Genomic DNA, 20,227 nt, shown 5'->3' with positions numbered 1-20,227 from the left:
GATGGGGACATTCTGTCGGAAAGATGTAACAACTTAAATTCCTAAACCAAGGCTTAACTCACCTTTAGGATAATTCACAAGCAAATTAACAGATAGCTACTATCTCACATAAAACACCTTCACACTAGAAGATCGAGAAATTTGCCCAATTACGTCTTCGTTTTGGATATGCAAATTCGCAAACGCAGCAGCCGCCTCGAAGATAATCACTGGATACGACGTAACTGAGCACGTCAGGACGGTTTACTATTTTACTCACCACAACCATCGAACTATCGAAAAAGACGACACATACCGTGTTTTCATACTTTGTAAATTATGCATTGAGTAAACACACGGCAGACAAAATATAATTGCATATAATATGATATAGATATTTCTAGATAGACTTTTTTCTTTCATTTTCGAACAAGAAAGACAAAATTAAATATTGGACTTAGCTTGTATTTAATTAGTAATTGACTGATACAACGCTTATTAAATTGTACTGAAAATAGAACATGTAATGCAAGCAATAATTACTTTTCATGCATCAAAGTTGACCATTAATAATGAGTAATAACAACTGATAGCGCGTGACATAAAAATGAACTCTATTGTGTGGCTTGAAATTAGATTGTGATATTTGGCTTTCATCCTTTTTTTAAACACTGACGAGCTGCAGCTTATATGTTAAGAATGATCTTTTAGGGTAGATATGTGCACACTTTTACGTAGCTAAGACACTTCGTTACTTAAGCAACAAGTGACTGTACAATTCTCACTTTGCATTGATGCTAATAGCGCTGCACTGGAACACGAAAATATTGATACACGTAACTTACGAGAATGGCCTCTTCGTTTTGTTTGGTACTAAAGTAAGGCCGCGCTAAGAAGAGCTCTGACAACTCTCACGTGCGATCAAGCGCGGTTGCCACATTTATCTTCTGTAACAATATAAATATAACAAGGGGCACATTTTGTGGAAATGAATCATATATGTATTACAACAAAAATATTATTTAACATTATGCCTGACGAAAGTATTAGACAAAAGAAACAAACAAATTAGTATAGCGTTAAGATAGTTTACAAAATCGTAAAGAAAACAACCGTTACTTCTAAACACATAGGGCCTTATGCAGAGTCGTTTTGACATATGATTAGCGTCATACTAAATGCCTGACTACTGCATGGAAACATATGTTAGTCGAACTCTTTAGTATGAGATCGGGCTTCTTCGTAGCTAAGCGGTTAGCGTACGCCTTTGGCATGGGATACCCCGGTTCTATTCCCGGCGGGAGCTCATGTGTTTCGGATTCCACGTTAATCAGTAGGTCCACGTCTCATATAGCCTCGCTATTGAAAGAGACGTTAAACTCAAAATCAGTTCAACTCTTTAGTATGACACTAAACACGCGTCAGAAGGACTCTGCTAAGACTAATAATGTTATATCTTTTTTTTTTTTTTTTTTTTTTTTTTAATGAAAACTACTTACGTTAGAGAATGGCTTTGAATTGTAGATAATTTAATTCCATTTACTGTAGAAATCTTACGCTTTTTTCCTAGGGTGGATAAAATTTCCGTCGGTTCAGCGAGGTCTTTCAGGCACTTCTCTTTTGTGATTCTTTTCACAGTTGTAGGGCTAATGTATAAAGCTGAATCTACTCTTTCAATCACTTTATTCAATGGCAATAAAGGACCGTCGTTACGTTCTTTCTCCAAATATTCCCTAAGATTAAACACAAGTTCCCGTTCTCCTTTAGCCTAACCGGCATAACCGTGGGACGTAGAACTCAAACAAATTCCCGTGCAAGACTTGTCAAGGGCACCCCCTTTCCGCACTTCTTACGCACTTCAGGCATTGTGTTCATAAACACAAACATACACACATACACATGCTAAATTTATATTTTAGGTCTATGTGAATAATACAAATACAAACTATGTTCCACTAATGAATGAAAATAACAACACAATATTCACACCAATGCACTGAGATTATAGCACAAAAAATCAAAACAACCTGACAACACAAAAACTTTCACAGTAATGAGTAGGTATAAATGCGATAACACTGTTCGGTTACCATGGAAACAACCTAGTGTTTCCAAATGTATTTTTGTGGGTCTAAACCTATCCTCCCCTTCACATATTGGTGAAAAAATGTCTTCTACGAAAAGACAAACATAGCTGGATCACGTTCGTTACTTTCCAACCACTCAATTTCTAAATCAGTCCTTATGAAAAGCTCATTATAACAACCTCTGTAATATATAGAGTATGTAGGTACATTTTTTCCTTATGTCAACAAATTTCCTACAAAGATCATTAGAAATTATACTCATTTCAGCCTGACATTCCAAATAATGTTCATTGCCCTTGAACTTTAGAAGAGCCGTACAGACTCACTACCCTCTTCGCTTTCAATTCCACGAAAACCTACAACCTGCGGCGATAGGGAGGTGGACCGGTTGTTGTTCCGTGTAACCCCACTTCTATTTACGTAGCAAATTTGTCAAAAGGACAGAGTTGTGTCAATAAGTGGAAAAAGAAAAAAAAAAGTATTCATTATTGTGGCAATAACTTTAGGCCTAGTGGAACTACGTTGTGCTGGAATGTTGAGGAGTAAAGTGAAGTACGATTATTTTTTTTTAAATATCTAGTTTGTTAATATTTCAACTTAAAATCTGATTCAATCAGTGATAAAGTAATTCGATTCCTTTATCGTTCTGTCATGTGGTCGCTTTGATTCTTCTTGCTATGACGGTTCGCAACACTGTCGTCAACTTACACGATGTTAGATCTGTCAGAGCTCAGGTTACGATGCCCCTGGTCTAATTATCATTAAAAATTACATGAACAGGAACGTAAGCAAATTCCTCCACTATGTGTTGAAATAGAATATTGGAACACGTTATGATTACTCTTAATCACTTTCCTTAAACTGATCTTCAACGACCTGTGGCTTCAAGTTCGAAATCAATCATGACGAACATGTGAGGAAATGCCGGGTGCTTACCTGCAGATGTTCATAACAAATTTGTAGGCTTCCCTTTTATGTCACCTGTGTCCACTGAATTGTGATGCTTTTGTAACCGCTTTCCGGATCTGCCCCCCTGCTGTCCTACCAACGAGTACTTTCAGGAGATCTGAACTTACCTGGTTAAGACATCAAAGAACATTTCCAAAAAGGGATTACAGAACTTTTCGCAGATCGCTCTCCGGTCTCAACAATGAGATGAGCATCAAGCACCGAGAGGTTCGGATGTTTTGTCTCGAAATCCTCACAGACATCCAAATGTTCGCTAAGATCACGACACACAAAAATATCATTCATACATGCAACGAAAACACGTAAATAAAATGACACTCTGCTTATTTATTTATTAAATGCACTATGCGTAAAAAAAATGTAGAAGAAAAACAATCACAACACTAAACACTGATATAGACTTAAACACTTAACTATTTCCACAAACATGAAATTACACTTCACATTTTACGATATTACAGCCCTTTGCATTACTGTATAGATGAATGAAAAATTGTATTTGGGGGTTCACCACAAACGCTTTTCTCACACCACTCACTAATGGACGTGGGGGTTAACAATGTGGGGTAACACTAAGTTACGAACTGCTGCGAGAAAAAATCATATCCAGCAGAACACATACATGGAGGACCCGTACTACTTATACGAACAGGATCAGCAGACCCGGGACTTCACTGAGTGGGAGCTAGCACCTATTCAGTCTCTGATCGGCTACTAGCTCATGCCTCTTTATGTAATTCTATATTGAGTTAAACGAACGCGTCGGCTATATTGACGCGTGGAGAAAACTCTTAGAGTCCAGGTGCTCTAGGTGTAAGCTGAATTGACCGACTGGTCAATGTTGGCAGTTCATTTGAGAATGTAATTAGGTTAAGTCATCTGTATGGATATGCAAGAATTTACGTTAATTCACAGTTCACTGGCTACAATGCAAGAGAACACGATAAACTTATCGTGGGAACTTCTAGATAAAACTCGCTGAACGATATGGTTGGCACCGGTGAGTCGTTCACACACCTGGCAATCTGCTCTGGCCTGCCGCAGCTATGATCTAGTATTTTCATAAGCAATTGAAGAAAACACTTAATTTAGTTCCAAGCGCTCATATAACGTAGTCTTTGCATATTAGTGAGTAAGGAAGAAACACTGAGATTCAAGTAAGAGAAATGTGATTATCATTTATGTAGTTCAGATAATGAATGTGGTCAGTGTTACGCACTAAAATTTTCCCACGGTAAAAAAAGAAGTGTGAGTGAACGATGAAAGATTTTTTTGTTGTTGGTTCGTGGGAAAGCAATTGAATTATCAGCAATTTCCACCGAAGAAAGGAAATTATTTGTGTCGCAAAAATAAAGTATAAATTGAAGAATGATTTCTGTCTTTCCAAAATATACAGAACGTCCACAAAAATTACTTATATAACCTGGTGACGGTTGATTTAACATAATAATTGTAAACGCCATAAACTCAGTTCTTTACCACAAAGTTACAATTTGTTATTTTAATCGAGTACTAGACAACGTCTTTAATCTTTTTCTCTTCCATGTCTCCCTCTGTCTTTCTCATACACTGAGAGGGCTTCTACACAAAGGGAAAGTAGCGGATATATTCCTACAGGCTTTGGGATTGGCTGAAAGGACTACAGACAAAGAACTTTGGCCAATAACAACTCCTTAGTTTTCTGCATGCTGCAAACTGAATATCTTCGAATGTATGCTGGGGAAAATGAAAGAAATTGCATCATCATTCTCCGCAGCTCACCAATACAAATGCAAAACCTAGCGTTCGAAAATAAATAATCGTAGTTGCTAACCACAAACAAACGTTACCATCGGGTAAAATAAAAATATTTTAAATCGCAGAATTTTTCTCTGCTAGCAGGTCGATAGCAAGCTTTGTTAGGCCAGCCATCCTGAAGAGGTTTTTCCTGGATTTCCCTCATTCACACCAGGCAAATGCCGGGGTGGTACTTAGAATAATGGTCCCAGGCCGCATCTTTCCTTCTCCATTCCTTTCTTCCTTCTGTTTTTTCGCATAGTGTGATCGTCGAGTGACGTAATCCCTCATATGTGTGACGGGCTAACATAGCCATAAATGCTGAAAGCCCAGAAATCTAATTCCTAATCCTAATCTTAACTTGAAAATTATGAGTTAGTAAATTTTGGATATTTATTTATTATTCCTTGTCTGCTATCTTACGTGATTGTACATGTATAAATTTTTATCAGTTTTCCTTTTCTTTCATGTATTCTCATCGATTACGTTTATCTTTCTCCATAAACCTCTTCATTTTCAACCCACCAAACAAATAGTGTCGCGTGGACATGCATTGCAATATGGCGTCTATGTGGAAGTTTTCTGTTCTTGCATTGTTATATTTTCCTTCTTATCAGATGAAATATTTAGCGAAAGAACTTACCTTTAATATCGTGTGATTTAATGTTTTCATTATTTTGTGCTAGGTATTGTGTGCAGGGTAACCAATTAAACCAAAAAAGGTAGGCCACATAAAAGTAGCCCGGCCTTAAGTGCAGGAAAATGTGAACACTGCTTTACCTGCATGCAAAAATTAAATGAAATTTTTCAGTTTAACGTCCCACGATTATGCCCGTTGGACTAAGGGAGACGATGATCAAGGCAAGTGAATGATGATGGAAGCAGGGTTGGCTGGTTTAAACCAGTTTTTTTTTAAACCAACTGGTTTAAACAAAAAAAGAAAAAAAGAAAAATGCTTTAAATCGTGTGAACTTCATAGTGACGTTTCCACATATCAAACCATCTTCATTAGTTTTATCCCCTTTTCACCTTTTAATCAAGGTGTCTCATGTTCAATTCTTGGTCGAACCACAACCCTTCTTTCATGTGTAAACCAAGTAGCGGTTTGGACGTCACCTTAAAACCAAAGTTTTCTTGATAACCTCGGTATTACATAAAGATGTTAAGCCTAAACATACGAAACGAAGCCAAATTGTATATTTTTGTTTGCCTGAATGCTTGTGATTTATAAAGAAGCGAAGGTTGCCTAAATATATTGATAGACATTGGCAAAATTTATCGACTGTCTACGTAGCTTCCAACATTAGCTTGGATTGGACTTCGTTTAATTTTATTGAATGATATCTACATACTAAATTTGGAATTTAATACCTCATTTTAGCGTTCTGATTATGATATGTTGACCTTAGATTTTACATGCAAAGCAATAACAGGATTTGCTTTAAATTTAAAGTAATAACAGGATTTTCGTAATGGCTAACGCGGGAGTTCCCCGATTTATATGTAATTCTGTATAATGGTTTCACTTGTGCAACTGTTTATCTTTTTGTTCTGAAATGACTCTTGACAGTTATAGTAACAAGTATGTAAAGATCAGTACAACGTATTTTTATCAGGAGTCCTTCGTGAGTGAGTCGGCAGACTCATTGCATTTGTGGCCAATTAGTCCCGGTTTCGAGTCCAAATGGAGAACAATTTCTCTCGGATGTAAACCGGGAAGCTGTTTGGATCCTGCTTTAAGCTTATAAGACCCCTTCTAGCATAACTCTGTTGTTGTATAATAGCAGCAACGCGAAACAAACTTATTTCTGTCCATATGTAATATAAATACATAGTGCAAATTGTTTAAATCAAAGAAAACTTTTTTTTCAATAAAAACCATGGTTTTTGCCAACCCTGGATGGAAGAATTGATGGAATGAGAAAGTGCGGGAAAACGGGAGTACCCCGAGAAAACCCACGGACACGATGTTGTTCACCACAACTTACGTGGCCGGGGACCGAACCAGCGACCTCACATATCATTGACACAAAATACATACAGTATATGACAATAGATAAGGGATTGTTTTTAATGAATAACAAAAATATTTGTATTAATAATTCCATTAAAATATAAGGCTGCGATACTGTTTTATAGTCTAGAAACCTTTTATACTATTTCCTTGATGATAAATCACTCCATTAATAATATAAGTGGGTATAGATACGCAGAGGAACCAATCTGCTCAAGAAGGAACAGAGAAATTCGCGACTGATGTACCAAAAGGAATTAAGAGAATTTGGTGAGGAGTACGAATATCACAGTTAAGCAAAGATTTCTTTGTGATATGGACTGATCAAATTAACACGAACTTGAATAGAGACAGAGCTGACGGCGTAATATTACCATATTTTCTTTGTTTCCCTCCTAGTATTGTGAAGGCTTGATAAAAAAAAGATAAAAAAACGTTTTTACGGTTTTTTTTTTTTTTTTTGTCGAGCTTGGAAAAAATTGAAATTTTCAAATATTTTACTATATGCTTTTAAAATGAAAATGATTTTGTATTTACTAGTTTAGAGACAAGATAATTGATACTTATGTTTCTTGTATTATTATTATTATTATTATTATTATTATTATTATTATTATTATTATTATTATTATTATTATTATTATTATTTTGCAACAAACATATGTGCACCACTCATCCAAACTCATTAATATTAGCACAGTCATAGAATGAAGATGTGGCTAGAAAAGAAACTAAAATATAATACTAGTTAGCTTAATTAATATAGACAGACGCATTTAAATTATCTTAATCAATCTTATGAATTTCCCGTGTAATGGCAGGGAAGTATTAAAATGACGGAGTGAGAATCATTTTAGTTCATATGTTAAATTAAATACATATTTTATAAAGATATGTTCCTTGTGCTATGTAAAATTTCCGGAAATTTTGAACCTATTAGAAAAAAATCATTTGTTCTGAAATATTGGCAAAACCCGAAAAATATAATTTTAAAACAATTTCTTCGCCTAATACTAGTGCCATTCTGTTTCAAGTGTGCCCATGTTGAAGCTGCTGTCGTGGTGTGTTTTTCCATTCCTCTCTCGAAAGAGGAGGGACAAGTTGCTGTAGCCGAGATCTTCAATAGTTGGGTGCGAACAGGGTTCTTTTCCCAAAGCGAAGGGAAGGTTTCCTCCGTAGGAAGTCGGCAGGGGTGAGGCCGAAGAATGTTTCGCTGTTTTTCCGAGGGTACATTTGAAATAGAAAGGCTCTAATCTTTCTTGTAGAAACTTGTCTGCAGTATATATACATGTATTCCTCTAACAGGAAAAATACTTAAAGTAATAGTTTTAATTTTACTTTTTAGTTTTCTGATTTGTGGTAAAATCCCTTTCTATTATTTATATATTTTTCGAATAACTCAAAAAAGAGATATGATATTATTTACACATATACACATACACCACACAAGTGAGTAAATTTGAGCAACGACAAATATATTAAAGGTTTGAATATGTGAAACTTCCGTTCGTTATTATTACAGACTAGCAGAATACCCCCGTTCTTCGCATGGGAAGAATACGTTTCTTTTGGGACGTAAAGGGCACCAAAACTATCGCCAATCAACTTATGGACCCCAAAACTGTGAATTCGACACTAATATCGGTTATTTTCAATTATCTTTACATGTCACCATCCCCCCTTAGCAGTACTAATGGGGCTGCATTTGGATCTAAATGGCATCGGAAATGTCACTGTTCACGTCAGTGATCCCGAAAACTATGGATTCGATACTAATAATGACCATTTTCGATCATTATATATATATATATATCCTTCTTTCCGCTCCCCCAAGTTGCGGGGCTGAATTTGGATTTAAACGGCCGGAAGTATCACTGTTCATCTCAGTGACCCCGAAAACTATAGATTCGACCACTAATGTCGGTTATTTTTATACATCCCCTTCCCATTCCAATTCCTTCAAGTTGTACCTTCAAAGTGAAATGATATATATATATATATATATATATATATATATATATATATATATATATATATATATATATATATATATATATATATATATATATATATTAAAAAAAAAAAAACAGCATCTCAAACCTCACCTATGTTGAAAATTTTATCGAGTTCGGTCGAGTGATTCAAGAGTTATTAAGTTACAAACATAGTCACTTCCATTTTGATATATATATAGATAATTGTCGCACTAGAAAACATATATTCGTTTACATATAGGATTTTGTACATAAAGATTATATAAAAGTCTATATTATAATATTGAATAATAGTAATTACCTAGGTGTATGTTTTAGTGCATGAGTATTAGTGAAATTTTCCTACTGCTCTTTCTTTTAAGAAGTAATTTGGTTAAAATTAACAAAAGTTCACCAATTCAAAGAGCAGATTAAAAACTCAGTTTTATTCAAGAAACCTATTTGTTGCAACAGAAACGCTTCATGATGTAAAAGTTCTGTAATTAATTCATATCCACGAATAGGTCCACATCTCATATAACCTCGCTGCTGAAAGGGACGTTAAACTCAAATCAACGAATAAACAACAAAAAACCACATAACGGAAATGAGAGCAAACTGTTAATTTTCAAGAATAATTGACAGTTTTATTTTCTATTGTTTTTTTTTTAATTGCAATATTAAAATTTCTGAACTTACAATTTTCACGCGTTCGAAAAAAAAAAAAAAGGTTCCATTACTAGTAAAATTAACCTAATACAAGGATTTCCCCCCATTTTTCTGAAAAAAAAACTTTTTTACCAACAGGCTAAAAATTTCCGGAAATTTTACAACACTATTCCGTCTCTATCTACCCTTGTTGTGATTGCAGTCGGAAAAGACCTGTTTTTCACATGATCAATATACGTAAGTAATGGATAAGAATGAGGCAGAAAAAAGTGATATAATTACTTTATCACTGGAGTCATTATCCGATTAAATAAATAAATATAAATGAATTAAATACTATACGTTTTGAAGCACAAGGTATACTCTAACGACTAAGAGGGGGGCGGGGCAGGATGGCTCAATGGTAGAGCGGTTATCTCTGGTGCCTGGGATCCCTGGTTCGATTCCCAGCCAATTAAGTTTGTGGTGGACAACATCGTGTCCGTAGCTTTTCTCGGGGTACTCCCATTTCCTCCCACACTCTCATTCCACCAGTTCTTCAATACATCATTCACTTGCCGTAATCATCCGTCTCCCTCACCCTAACACGTATAATTGCGATGTTAAACTGAAAGATTTAATTTAATTTTTTTTTTCTAACGACTAAGATTAAGCAGACAATATATGGCGTATACCGCCGATATACACTCCATTACAGCCCTGCCTGCGTGTTACAAGAGATGCTGAAAGTGGCTTTCGTGAAGGTCGAGACACTTCTGAGCACGTCGCAGCGTATTGGCTGACACCACTTGTGGCTCTTGATAGTGTGGGTAATGTTTTGCAGCAATTCAGCCGTTGAGGTTATTTGGTACACCTTCTGCTTTAACCCGTATATGCCCTTATCTTTTTGTTTTGAATTTCAATTTATTTTGGAAAATAGACAGTTTTCGACCTATTCTTGACGAATTTAGTGTAATTTCTTTTTCCTGAACTCACATTTGCTAATTATGATACTGGGTCGAAAACGACCCGGGGTACAAATATATATAAGCTTTATCAATAACAAAATACGTAAGTGTGTCATTTTCGACCCGGGCGGCTTAAATGGGTTAAGCATCACCAGAGATAAAAATCACAGGAGGACAAATCCGGGAAACGAAGGGACAAGTCCTGACTTACTGTGCACTCTTCAGGAAAAGCAGTCCATGCACCAAAACCAAGGATTCATTAGAATTGTGATATGTGGCATTGGTGTGCATCATTCAATCTGTTGCCACATCGAGCGATAGATAGAAAGAAACCCCGTAGGGTGCTAAACAATTGCACATCGAGTGGCCCACCGGTGTCAACCAATTACACACAATTATTTGCTCGTCTCTGACAGTACTCAGCCGAGCTGCTTTTATGTGGGTCACCCTGTATTATATGCGAATAACGTTGGAAGTATAAGGGTAAAGTTTTGATTTCTAAGATATGCAAGCTGACTTACGACCGGTATGTGTAAGCAAAATATTTTCCTTTCAGTTGCGACATTAACAGTGGGTCAACTTTTGTGTGGTGGACTCTTCAGTCCGGATGCCCTCTCGAATTGGTTTTCGTCTGTAGCGCTTGCCCATTCGTTGGTTGAGAACCCTGCCCAGAAGGAACAGCTATTGAGAGTTCTTCTAGCGACCAGTATTGGAAATCCACCTGTTTCATTGCTTCAACAGTGCACAGCTTTGTTACAACAGGTAGGTTTACGGGTCAAGGAAACGAATTTAATTTCATTTTGTGTGCACTGTATTCGTAAAATTATTATAGATTTTAGTTCTGTTGAGCTATCCTCAGACAGGGTTTCTACAGGCTGGAACATCAAGTAAGGAAAAATAAACGTGGTCAGAGCAGTGTATTTAGTTAAATTTTTTATTAACTCTATGTATTTACCCTGTCTGCCCGTTAAAAAAAAAAAAACCCTACTTGATTGTGACCAGACTGTAGAGGGTTAAAAGTTGGGAATTGAGTTCGTTGGTTGAGATTAAATTCAAGCCGGAAGTGGTAGAAATCAATCATTTCCGGTTTTAACATTGATCGTTATAGAATAAAAACGATAACAGACAGCGAGAAGCTGTTTTCTGCAGTCAATTAAGCGTACAAGAATAGATTCCATCTCCCTGTAATCTCTCTATTGAAACCGGAAGTGGTAGAAATGTACTACTACTTCCGGTTTTAATATTAATTGAGAAAATATCACGAAATTTCTTCATGGTGTACACGTGACATTACTACTTATTCTATGTTTCACACACACACAAATGTAATACCATTAAAATAATAAACTCTTAAAAAAGAAAAGTTTAGGTTAAAGGTTTTAAAAACGTGTGGTATGTGAAACCGTGTATCCTGATGTGTTGTGATTGGACTAATGCCAGTTGTAAGCTGTTTCAACTGTTAATTGTGAAATTCAACGAAACTTACTCATTTGCGATACAAATTTGAGCTTAATTATAATAATTACAGTTTATCCTGTTTAAAAAAAAAAAAAATAGGTCTGTCATCTCTAATCATTTTTCACATTCTCATGAACGGTTCTCTGCTTTTATTTGAGAAGCGTTTGTTTACCGCATGTAGGCCAAAATAATTTTCAAATTGAGATTACTAACCCTGTATCCATGAAAAGGATTATTCTTATTAGGTGATTTCAATAGTCTCTGGTACTTTCTTCTGTATCTTCATGAATTGCTACGCTAGACTCACTGTGTATCCTCTCAGTCTGTGACTTATCTCGGTAGAGGACAACTTTACTTTGGAAACGTAGATGAAAAGCAATTTACGAATGACACTGAATTATGAAGCACTTATGCACGTGTTTTGTAAAAACAACTACTATACTAATGAAATATATAATCGTTATTTCATTTTTTAATATATGGGGTGGAAAATTTATCTTGATCATCCGCTATAACAGAGAAACCAGAATAGAGAGAAAAGCGAAACTTTGCACAAAGCAACTATAAGGAGGAAGACATCTTTGTATGTATTAAAGAGAAATATACAATAAACAGTGTTGTCAACCCAATATAAAGTTATATTTTTTCAAATGGCACTACATCAGATTATTACATATTTTAAATCAATGTCTAAAACGAAAGCTTAAAATATCACTTTTATTATTCAGTGTTGCAAACTAAGGATGCTATATTATCACAAACATCCAAAGTTAGGAAACCTCAATAACACGTACAGCATAACGAAAATGGACAGAATAATGCACATCGAAAGTACCTTAGCGTTGAATACCATGGTCATGGTATGACTTGTGTCATGCAAATAGAAACGAAGTTACCAGGGTTTTATTTATTTATTTATTTATTTTTCGAAAGGTTTTATTTCGAAAACATGCTTATAAGTATTAAACTAGTATTTTATACCTAATTACTTGTGCTTTGCTATTGGCAGACAAATCATTTTGTCGTTTACAGCACTTCGATATTTCAAGTCGTTTCGGAGATATGAAAAGCATTGCTGGAAATGAAATGAAATCTGTAAGTTTTACGTCCCACGGTTATGCCGGTTAGGCTAAAGGAGACGGTGATAATGAGAGATGAGTGAAATGGTGGAATGAAGAAAGTGGGAGGAAACGGGAGTACCCCGAGAAAACCCACGAGCACGGTGTTTGTCCACCACAAAGTTCACCTGGCGGGGGCTGGGATCGAACCCGGGACCCCAAGCACCAGAGGTGAACGCTCTACCACTGAGCCACCGCGCCCCCCAAGCGCATTGCTGGAGTTTCAATTACTGCTTAAATCATGTAATTGGGAGAACTTGTTGTAAGTACAGGTACTAAAAGCTATTGCTGTAATGATATAAAAGAGAAAGAAAACAGCAATCATTTTAAATGTTTTTCACAAATACGCCATTTTCAGCAGTGTTGCGAACTTTATCAATGTTTATCATATGTCCTGGACGGTTTGAGATATCGAAGTGGTCTAAACGGCAAAATAATTTACACATCAACTACAAAGGAAACAAGTAACTAGATATGATACTTACCCAAGCATTGTTTCGAAATAAAGGCTCTCAAAAAAAAAAAAAAAAAAAAAATCAAGCCCTGGTAACCTCGTTCCCATTCATTCGAAACAAGTCATACCATGACCATGGTATCCAACGCTAAAGTACTTTTGATGTGTATTATGCTGTGCATCTCCGTTGTGCTGTATGTATGATAGAGGCTTCAAAACTATGGATGTTTTTGATAGTATAACTTCCTTAGTTTGCAACACTGAATAATAGATGTGATATTTTAAGTTTTCGTTTAACATGTTAATTAGAAATATGTAATAATCTGATGTAGTGCCATTTGAAAAATATAACTATATTTTGAGTTGGCAACACTGTTGGGTGTTTCTATTTAATGTAGACAAAGATGTCCCCCTCCTTATAGTTGCTTTGTGCAAAATTTCGCTTTACACTTTCTTTTGGTTTCTCCGTTATAGCGGATGATCAAGTTAAATTGTCCACCCTGTATATAGAAACGTTCACAAGTGCTTGATAATTCAGTACCATTCCTAAATTATTGATATATATATATATATATATATATATATATATATATATATATATATATATATATATATATATATATATATATATATATATATATATATATATCTGTTTTTAAAGTAATGTCGTTGTCCTCTTCCGAGATAGTCACAGGATGACACGAAATGAAATGAAATTTGTGAGTTTTACGTCCCACGGTTATGCCGGTTAGGCTAAAGGAGACGGTGGTGATGAGAGATGAATGAAATGGTGGAATGAAGAAAGTGGGAGGAAACGGGAGAACCCCGAGAAAACCCACGCACACGGTGTTTGTCCACCACAAAGTTCACTTGGCGGGAGCAGGGTTTGAACCCGAGACCCCTAGCACCAGAGGTGAACGCTCTACCACTGAGCCACCGCGGCCCCCAGGATGACACGATACACAACGAGTCTAGCGTAGTAGTTCATAAAGTTACGGAAGAAAGTTGCAGAGACCACTGAAATCGTGTAACAAAATAATTGTCTTCTTCATGTATATAGGGTTAGTAATATCAATTTATAAATATGTATCCCATTACGTTCATTAGCAAATGTTGAAAGTAATTTTTGTTCTCTGGACAACTCCTTTCCCAACCTAGGTGAAATTTCAAGAAGTATTACAAAGTTCTGACTAAATAAGACGTGACTGCTTAGAACAAGTTTCTTTCGTCCAAAATGGATGAAAATTCGGACGAAAAAAAATCTGACTGGACCGAGAACTGAACTCAGGTCTTCGGCTTACTGTACCAGTGCGCTGATCACTACGTTGCCAAGTCCACTTGTATTTACATTCTTCACTCTTGTATTTACATTCTTCACGTGGATGCTCAGTCATTCAGGGCATATGGATTGTACCATATCGTGTTGTATTTGGACAGGGTCTATGTGCAGGCACGATAAAGCAGAGATCTGATTTGATTTCTTGTCTACTCAGATATTCCTTATTTAAATTCTTAATCGATTTACTGATACTACTACTCCCATTTTCTCTTTTGAACTAGGGTGATTCAGAAAGTAAGAGCTTTATTTGTATTTGACATAGCACCGATACAAGTATCAGTGGAAAGCTTGTAATATCAGCTACAAATGGTGGCATCATTTTCCATCATAAGTCCCTATTGTAGGCAACACACTTGCGCCAACCCGAAACAAGGTTTTTCATGCCATCGGCGAAGAATTGTTGTGGCTGTTGGCGACACCATCGCCGAACTGCTGCTTCCACCTCTGCGTCACAACTGTAGCGTTGCGCCTAAGGTGATCCTTAAGTTTGGGAAAGAACCAAAAGTCGCAGGGAACAAGTTCTGGACTATAGGCAGGCAGAATGTCAACAAAACTTTGCCAGCAGATGAGAAAATTTCGATTTTTTTTTTCCTTGGAGAAGAGGATGTGTGGCAGTTCTCCATCGAATGACGCACTGTTTCCGGGTCGTAATGGTGTATCCACGACTCGTCGCCGGTGATGAATGTTCCTGGGCGCACATCCTTCCGTAGTCAGAAATTCAATAACAGCCCGCTGTTTCAACTGGACGTCACCACTGGATGCCATGGTTTGCTTCATTGCTCTTGAACGAGAAGAGATAGGAAGGTGAAACAAGGATATTCTATAGCTTAAACATCAGTGTATTAATGATAAACAGTTCACAATGTTTGCAGTACTATTGGCCAAGTAGTGAGCTTGGAGTCATCACTTTCTGAATCACCCTCGTATTTTGTGGATGTGTTTGTATTGTCAAAAATTAAAAGTAACAATTGAAATAATACAAGTGCCCGTAGATGTATTAAGTTTGAAGGTTTTTTACTGTATGGTGTTTGTTTCTTTTGTAGGGAAACAAAGTTCAAACGAAGCTTGGAATTCTTATGTTATTATGCACGTGGCTGGCCCACTGTCCAGCAGCTGTTTCTCAGTTCTTGAACATTCCTAGCAGCGTTCCGTATTTGACATCACAGGTACTTTTTATGTTTCTTTTTGGAACATGATTCTTTCTCTGCATGTGTATAAACTTATTTTCTTTTTTCATTTCCATTGCAGTAAACAAACGCATTTGAATGCTTTTAAGAAAAGAAACAATTTAAATGTAATGTTTTCGTATATATATTTCAACAGTAAGTCTCTTGCCCAATAGTAGACTCTAGAGCAGCATTTCTCAACCGCTGTGTCGCTACACATTAGAGTCTCGTGAATACATGTCAGGTGTGTCACGAGATTTTTAATGTCTTCTAAGATCTTCCGCTCGCTAAGAAATTATCTTTAGAAGAAAATAAAAATTTACCGCCATTCGACTTGGTTTCACACTTGTCTTCCAAGTTTGAAGCTGAAAAGTTTGCTTTTAACGCTATGAGATTTGTATCTCATAGCCGTTCCATAATAATAAAAAAATGTAGACCTGTGCATTTTTATGTTGTTTTTTTCATCTAGGAAAAAAAATCACATGCAGGGGTGTTGCGAAAGTTTGAAATGTACTTTGGTGTACTCCAAAGGAAGAAAAGGTTGAGAAACGCTGTTCTAGATTATATGTAAATGATATTAAAGTTGATATACTGTCATTAGAACGTGAGCCATACGTGTGACTAGCTTCGTGTCGGAGATCTTCCTGCAGTTTTTACGTCCCAGCTTTGCAGGCTAAAGGAGACGAATGGTTAAGGAAAGTGAATTGGGAAAGAATTGATGGAATTAGAATGTGGGAAGAAACGGGAGAACTACAAGAAAAACAGCGGACACGATGTTCTTTTTCACAAATACACACGGCCTCTGATCCAATCAGGGACCCCTTGCACCGGAAGTGAGTGCTCTATCGCTAAGCCACCATATCCCCAAGTTCCTCAATATTGAGAAAAAGATTTCAGAAGAAATAATAAAGTATTAAATAGTCTTACAGTTAATGAACTCAGGGATACGCGTAATAAGTCGCAGTAATGTAGGTGGGACAATGCCAACAAAATAAAATGTAATACGTTGCACATTATAGTTTGCTACGGAAATTTAATCGGTTAAGTTGGAATGGGATACAAACTCAGTATTTTCGTCGGGTTTATTGTTAATTTAACTATACTTGAAACCGGTTTGTGCTGTCCTGTCCAATCTTTAATTTTATTTTTTCAAGTCTAATAGCTGGGAACAAAAGCAATTTTTATTTCTTCTCATATCATCTTTTGTTTTTTGTGAGTTCGATCACCTTTGAAACGTTGTAGTAGAAAATTTCAAGCACGCATTAGGTACAAGAAATTTACAGGATCGCTTAAGGTATTATAAATTAAATACTCGACGTGGTAGTGTCTCAGATTATTGAGCAATTTGTTGTAAGTGTATGATATATAATTAATATCAAGATGGATTTTCAACAGTTAGTAATATAACTCAACGCTTTAGTTCGTATTACTGTGCATAGGCAGGTTTCTAATATATATATATATATATATATATATATCTTGAAATAAATATATGAGGTAGTGAAAACCATAGCTTATTTAGTTACTTAATAAAATAAAATGACATTATATATTAATATTTAGCAATGACTAACCTATAATAACGACTCACATTTGAAAGTGCTAAACGGTTTCGAGAAGGTCCCATGTCTTCTTCAATGATTTACTGCAAATTTACATCACTTGGGAATCCAAGCCTTGTCGAAAACGTTCAGCAGTTTCAAATTAAGACGCATATAAAGGCAAGTCAGTTCTAAATATTAAATTAGATTATTTGCTTTAATTATTAATTAATCAACTACTTCATCAACCATTGCGCATAGTACTTTTTAATGGTAATTAGGTACCTGAAGCTGTGTTGGATTACGATTTTTCGTATTGTATAAAATTAGCCATAGTATCAGGTGAGCTGACCCTTGCTTTCGTTTTCCTCACACAGATTGCAGCTACTGGTGGGACAGGCCTCTGCTCACTGGTACGTTAGAATTCTTCGTGTGCATGGCCTTCATTAGAGCATAGTAGTGCCTAACAACCATTACTTACCATTTGTTAGACTTCCAAACTATGCTGTGTATAATTGCCGGAAGTCTTGTGCAACAGTTATGTCTGTCTGTTCAGTTCATCTGTAGAAAGGTATCAGAGCAAAAATGGTAGAAGATATCGAGAAGCTGTTTTTTTTTTGCAATCGATTCAGGGCCCAAATAATAATTTTATCTCCTCCCTTAATCCTGTATTCAAGCTGGAAATGGCATAAATCAACTGTTTCCGGTTTCAAAGTTGATCGGCAGAAAACCAAAACTCTAATAATGACAGTCGTTCTTTTGAAATCGATTCAGCTACCAAAACCGGAAGTGGTTGAAGTTCACTACTACTGCTTCCAGTTTCAATATTAATTTCATAGAGCAAAAGCGATAAGATATATCCAGAAGCGTATTTTTGCAATTGGTTCAGCATCCCAAGGGTGGGTTCCATTTTCTTTATTATTAATCTTATATTGAAACATTAAGTGGTATAAATTAAGCATTTCCGGTTTCAATGTTGATTGCCATAGAGCAAAAAACTATAGTAGCAGTAGTATTCCCAGGTATTGGCTCAATTTTGCTCCCAGTGGACCTCAGGACCCATGGTTTATGACCCAGAGCCTATTGCCAGAAAGTACATAAATTTGGCATGCGTACCTTGGGCCATCCTGAAATTTTGGGAAGGGAATGCATAGAACTACCCTCTCAAATTCTGGAAATTGCCAAAACTAAAAATTTGGTATGGTAGTATGGGATTGGGATAAATGTGCATACCTCTGTAATCTTGGTTGATCCATATCGGTCTCTTTTATGGGTTAAAAAAAAAATCCAGTTTCGAATGTTTTATGTCTTCTTTCCTGAGGCTTTATTACATTGTATAATTATATGGGAAGTACAGGGCTCCCATTCTTTTCTTCGAACATGGGTATATTGACGCACCCCTCTTAAATTTTGAGACAGGTACATTGGCCCACCCTTAACTTTTGGAATTGTTAAAAATGTAAAATGTGGTGAATGTTCTCTAGAAGTCAAATACATACTTCTGTAAGTTGATTGTTGGTGCTTGTTTCTTTGTATGAGTTAAAAAAAAAGCCACAATTTCCGTATTGCCATGTTCTCACACCTAATTTATCTTGTTTCACGAGCCTTTATCGTGTTATATGGTTAAGTTTAGGGATCAATTCCCTTTCCTAGGACATGGGCACATTGATACTCACATATTAAATTTCGGGAGGGGTACATTGACCCACTCTTAAATTTGGGATTTGTCAAAAAACTGTAAATTTTAATAGCCTTGCTTTGCCTAATAGCAATGTATATGCCCTTTTATGGGTTAAAAAAATCGTCAACACGAAAACTAGAAATATTTATCATTATTTCTGACAACTTTCAAATTTAAGGGTGAAACCTGTCGAATTTTAAGATGGAGTGTATCAAGAGACTACTGTCTTATGAAAGAAAATATCCTGTACTCATTCATATGATCAGATAATATTAAAAAGTCTCATCTTAGATGAGATCAAAACCTTCATAAATTTGAATTTTTGGCAATCTTTTTACACATGTAAGAGATCAACATGAAACATAAATGCAGTAAAACCACATTTTATAGGATAACTTAGATCACAAAATTTCCAAATTTCGATTTTTAGCAATTTTATACCCATAGAAGAAAACAGCACGAAACCATTCAAATTTATAGGATTATACACCTTACAGTTAGTCCTAGAAACCATTTACAGTCCTAGACACATTTTAAGTATTGACAATTTCTAAAATTTAAGGATGGCTCTCCCAAAATTTTAATGGAGTGTATCATGGTACTTGTGGCTTATTTAAGAGAAGAAACCAATTTACTGATCTATATGTTCATATTATTATTATTATTATTATTATTATTATTATTATTATTATTATTATTATTATTATTATTATTATTATTATTATTATTATTATTATTATTATTAAGTATTGTGCCTTTTGACAGGTTCTGGGACTAATGGTTTTTTTTTCCATTTCTTCGTAATTTTCAGTTTTGACCTGGAAATGTTTGTTTCGTGCTTCTCGATTTTCCGCTTCTTTTTTTAACTCACACTATTTTCTTCTGTTTTTCAAATCATCGATCATTTTTCTTCTTCCTATTCCTCGCTTTCCTTCCATTTTTTCTTCTATGGCGGTGTAAGAAGATAATTTCTTCGCAAGATGTGTCCAATCCAATTGGTCTTTCTACGAAGGATGATGGCTGGAGGCGTCCTCTTCTCTTCTATCCATTTTAAAA

General features: G+C 35.8%; 1 protein-coding gene across 1 annotated transcript in view; it reads left to right on the top strand.

Moving 5' to 3' along the window:
- The window catches only part of p115 (General vesicular transport factor p115), a 91,632-nt gene that overhangs the window by 28,732 nt on the left and 42,673 nt on the right, over window positions 1-20,227 (top strand). The window contains exons 9-10 of the mRNA XM_081760502.1: window positions 10,971-11,176; window positions 15,827-15,949. Of these exons, the coding sequence (XP_081616628.1) occupies window positions 10,971-11,176; window positions 15,827-15,949 (329 nt within the window). The remainder of the gene's footprint in view (window positions 1-10,970; window positions 11,177-15,826; window positions 15,950-20,227) is intronic.

Source organism: Thermobia domestica, chromosome 5, assembly GCF_964235325.1.
Source record: "Thermobia domestica chromosome 5, izTheDome1.hap1.1, whole genome shotgun sequence".
NCBI lineage: Eukaryota > Metazoa > Arthropoda > Insecta > Zygentoma > Lepismatidae > Thermobia > Thermobia domestica.
Note: the sequence above shows the minus strand (reverse complement) of the source record. Positions and strands in the feature narration are given on the sequence as shown.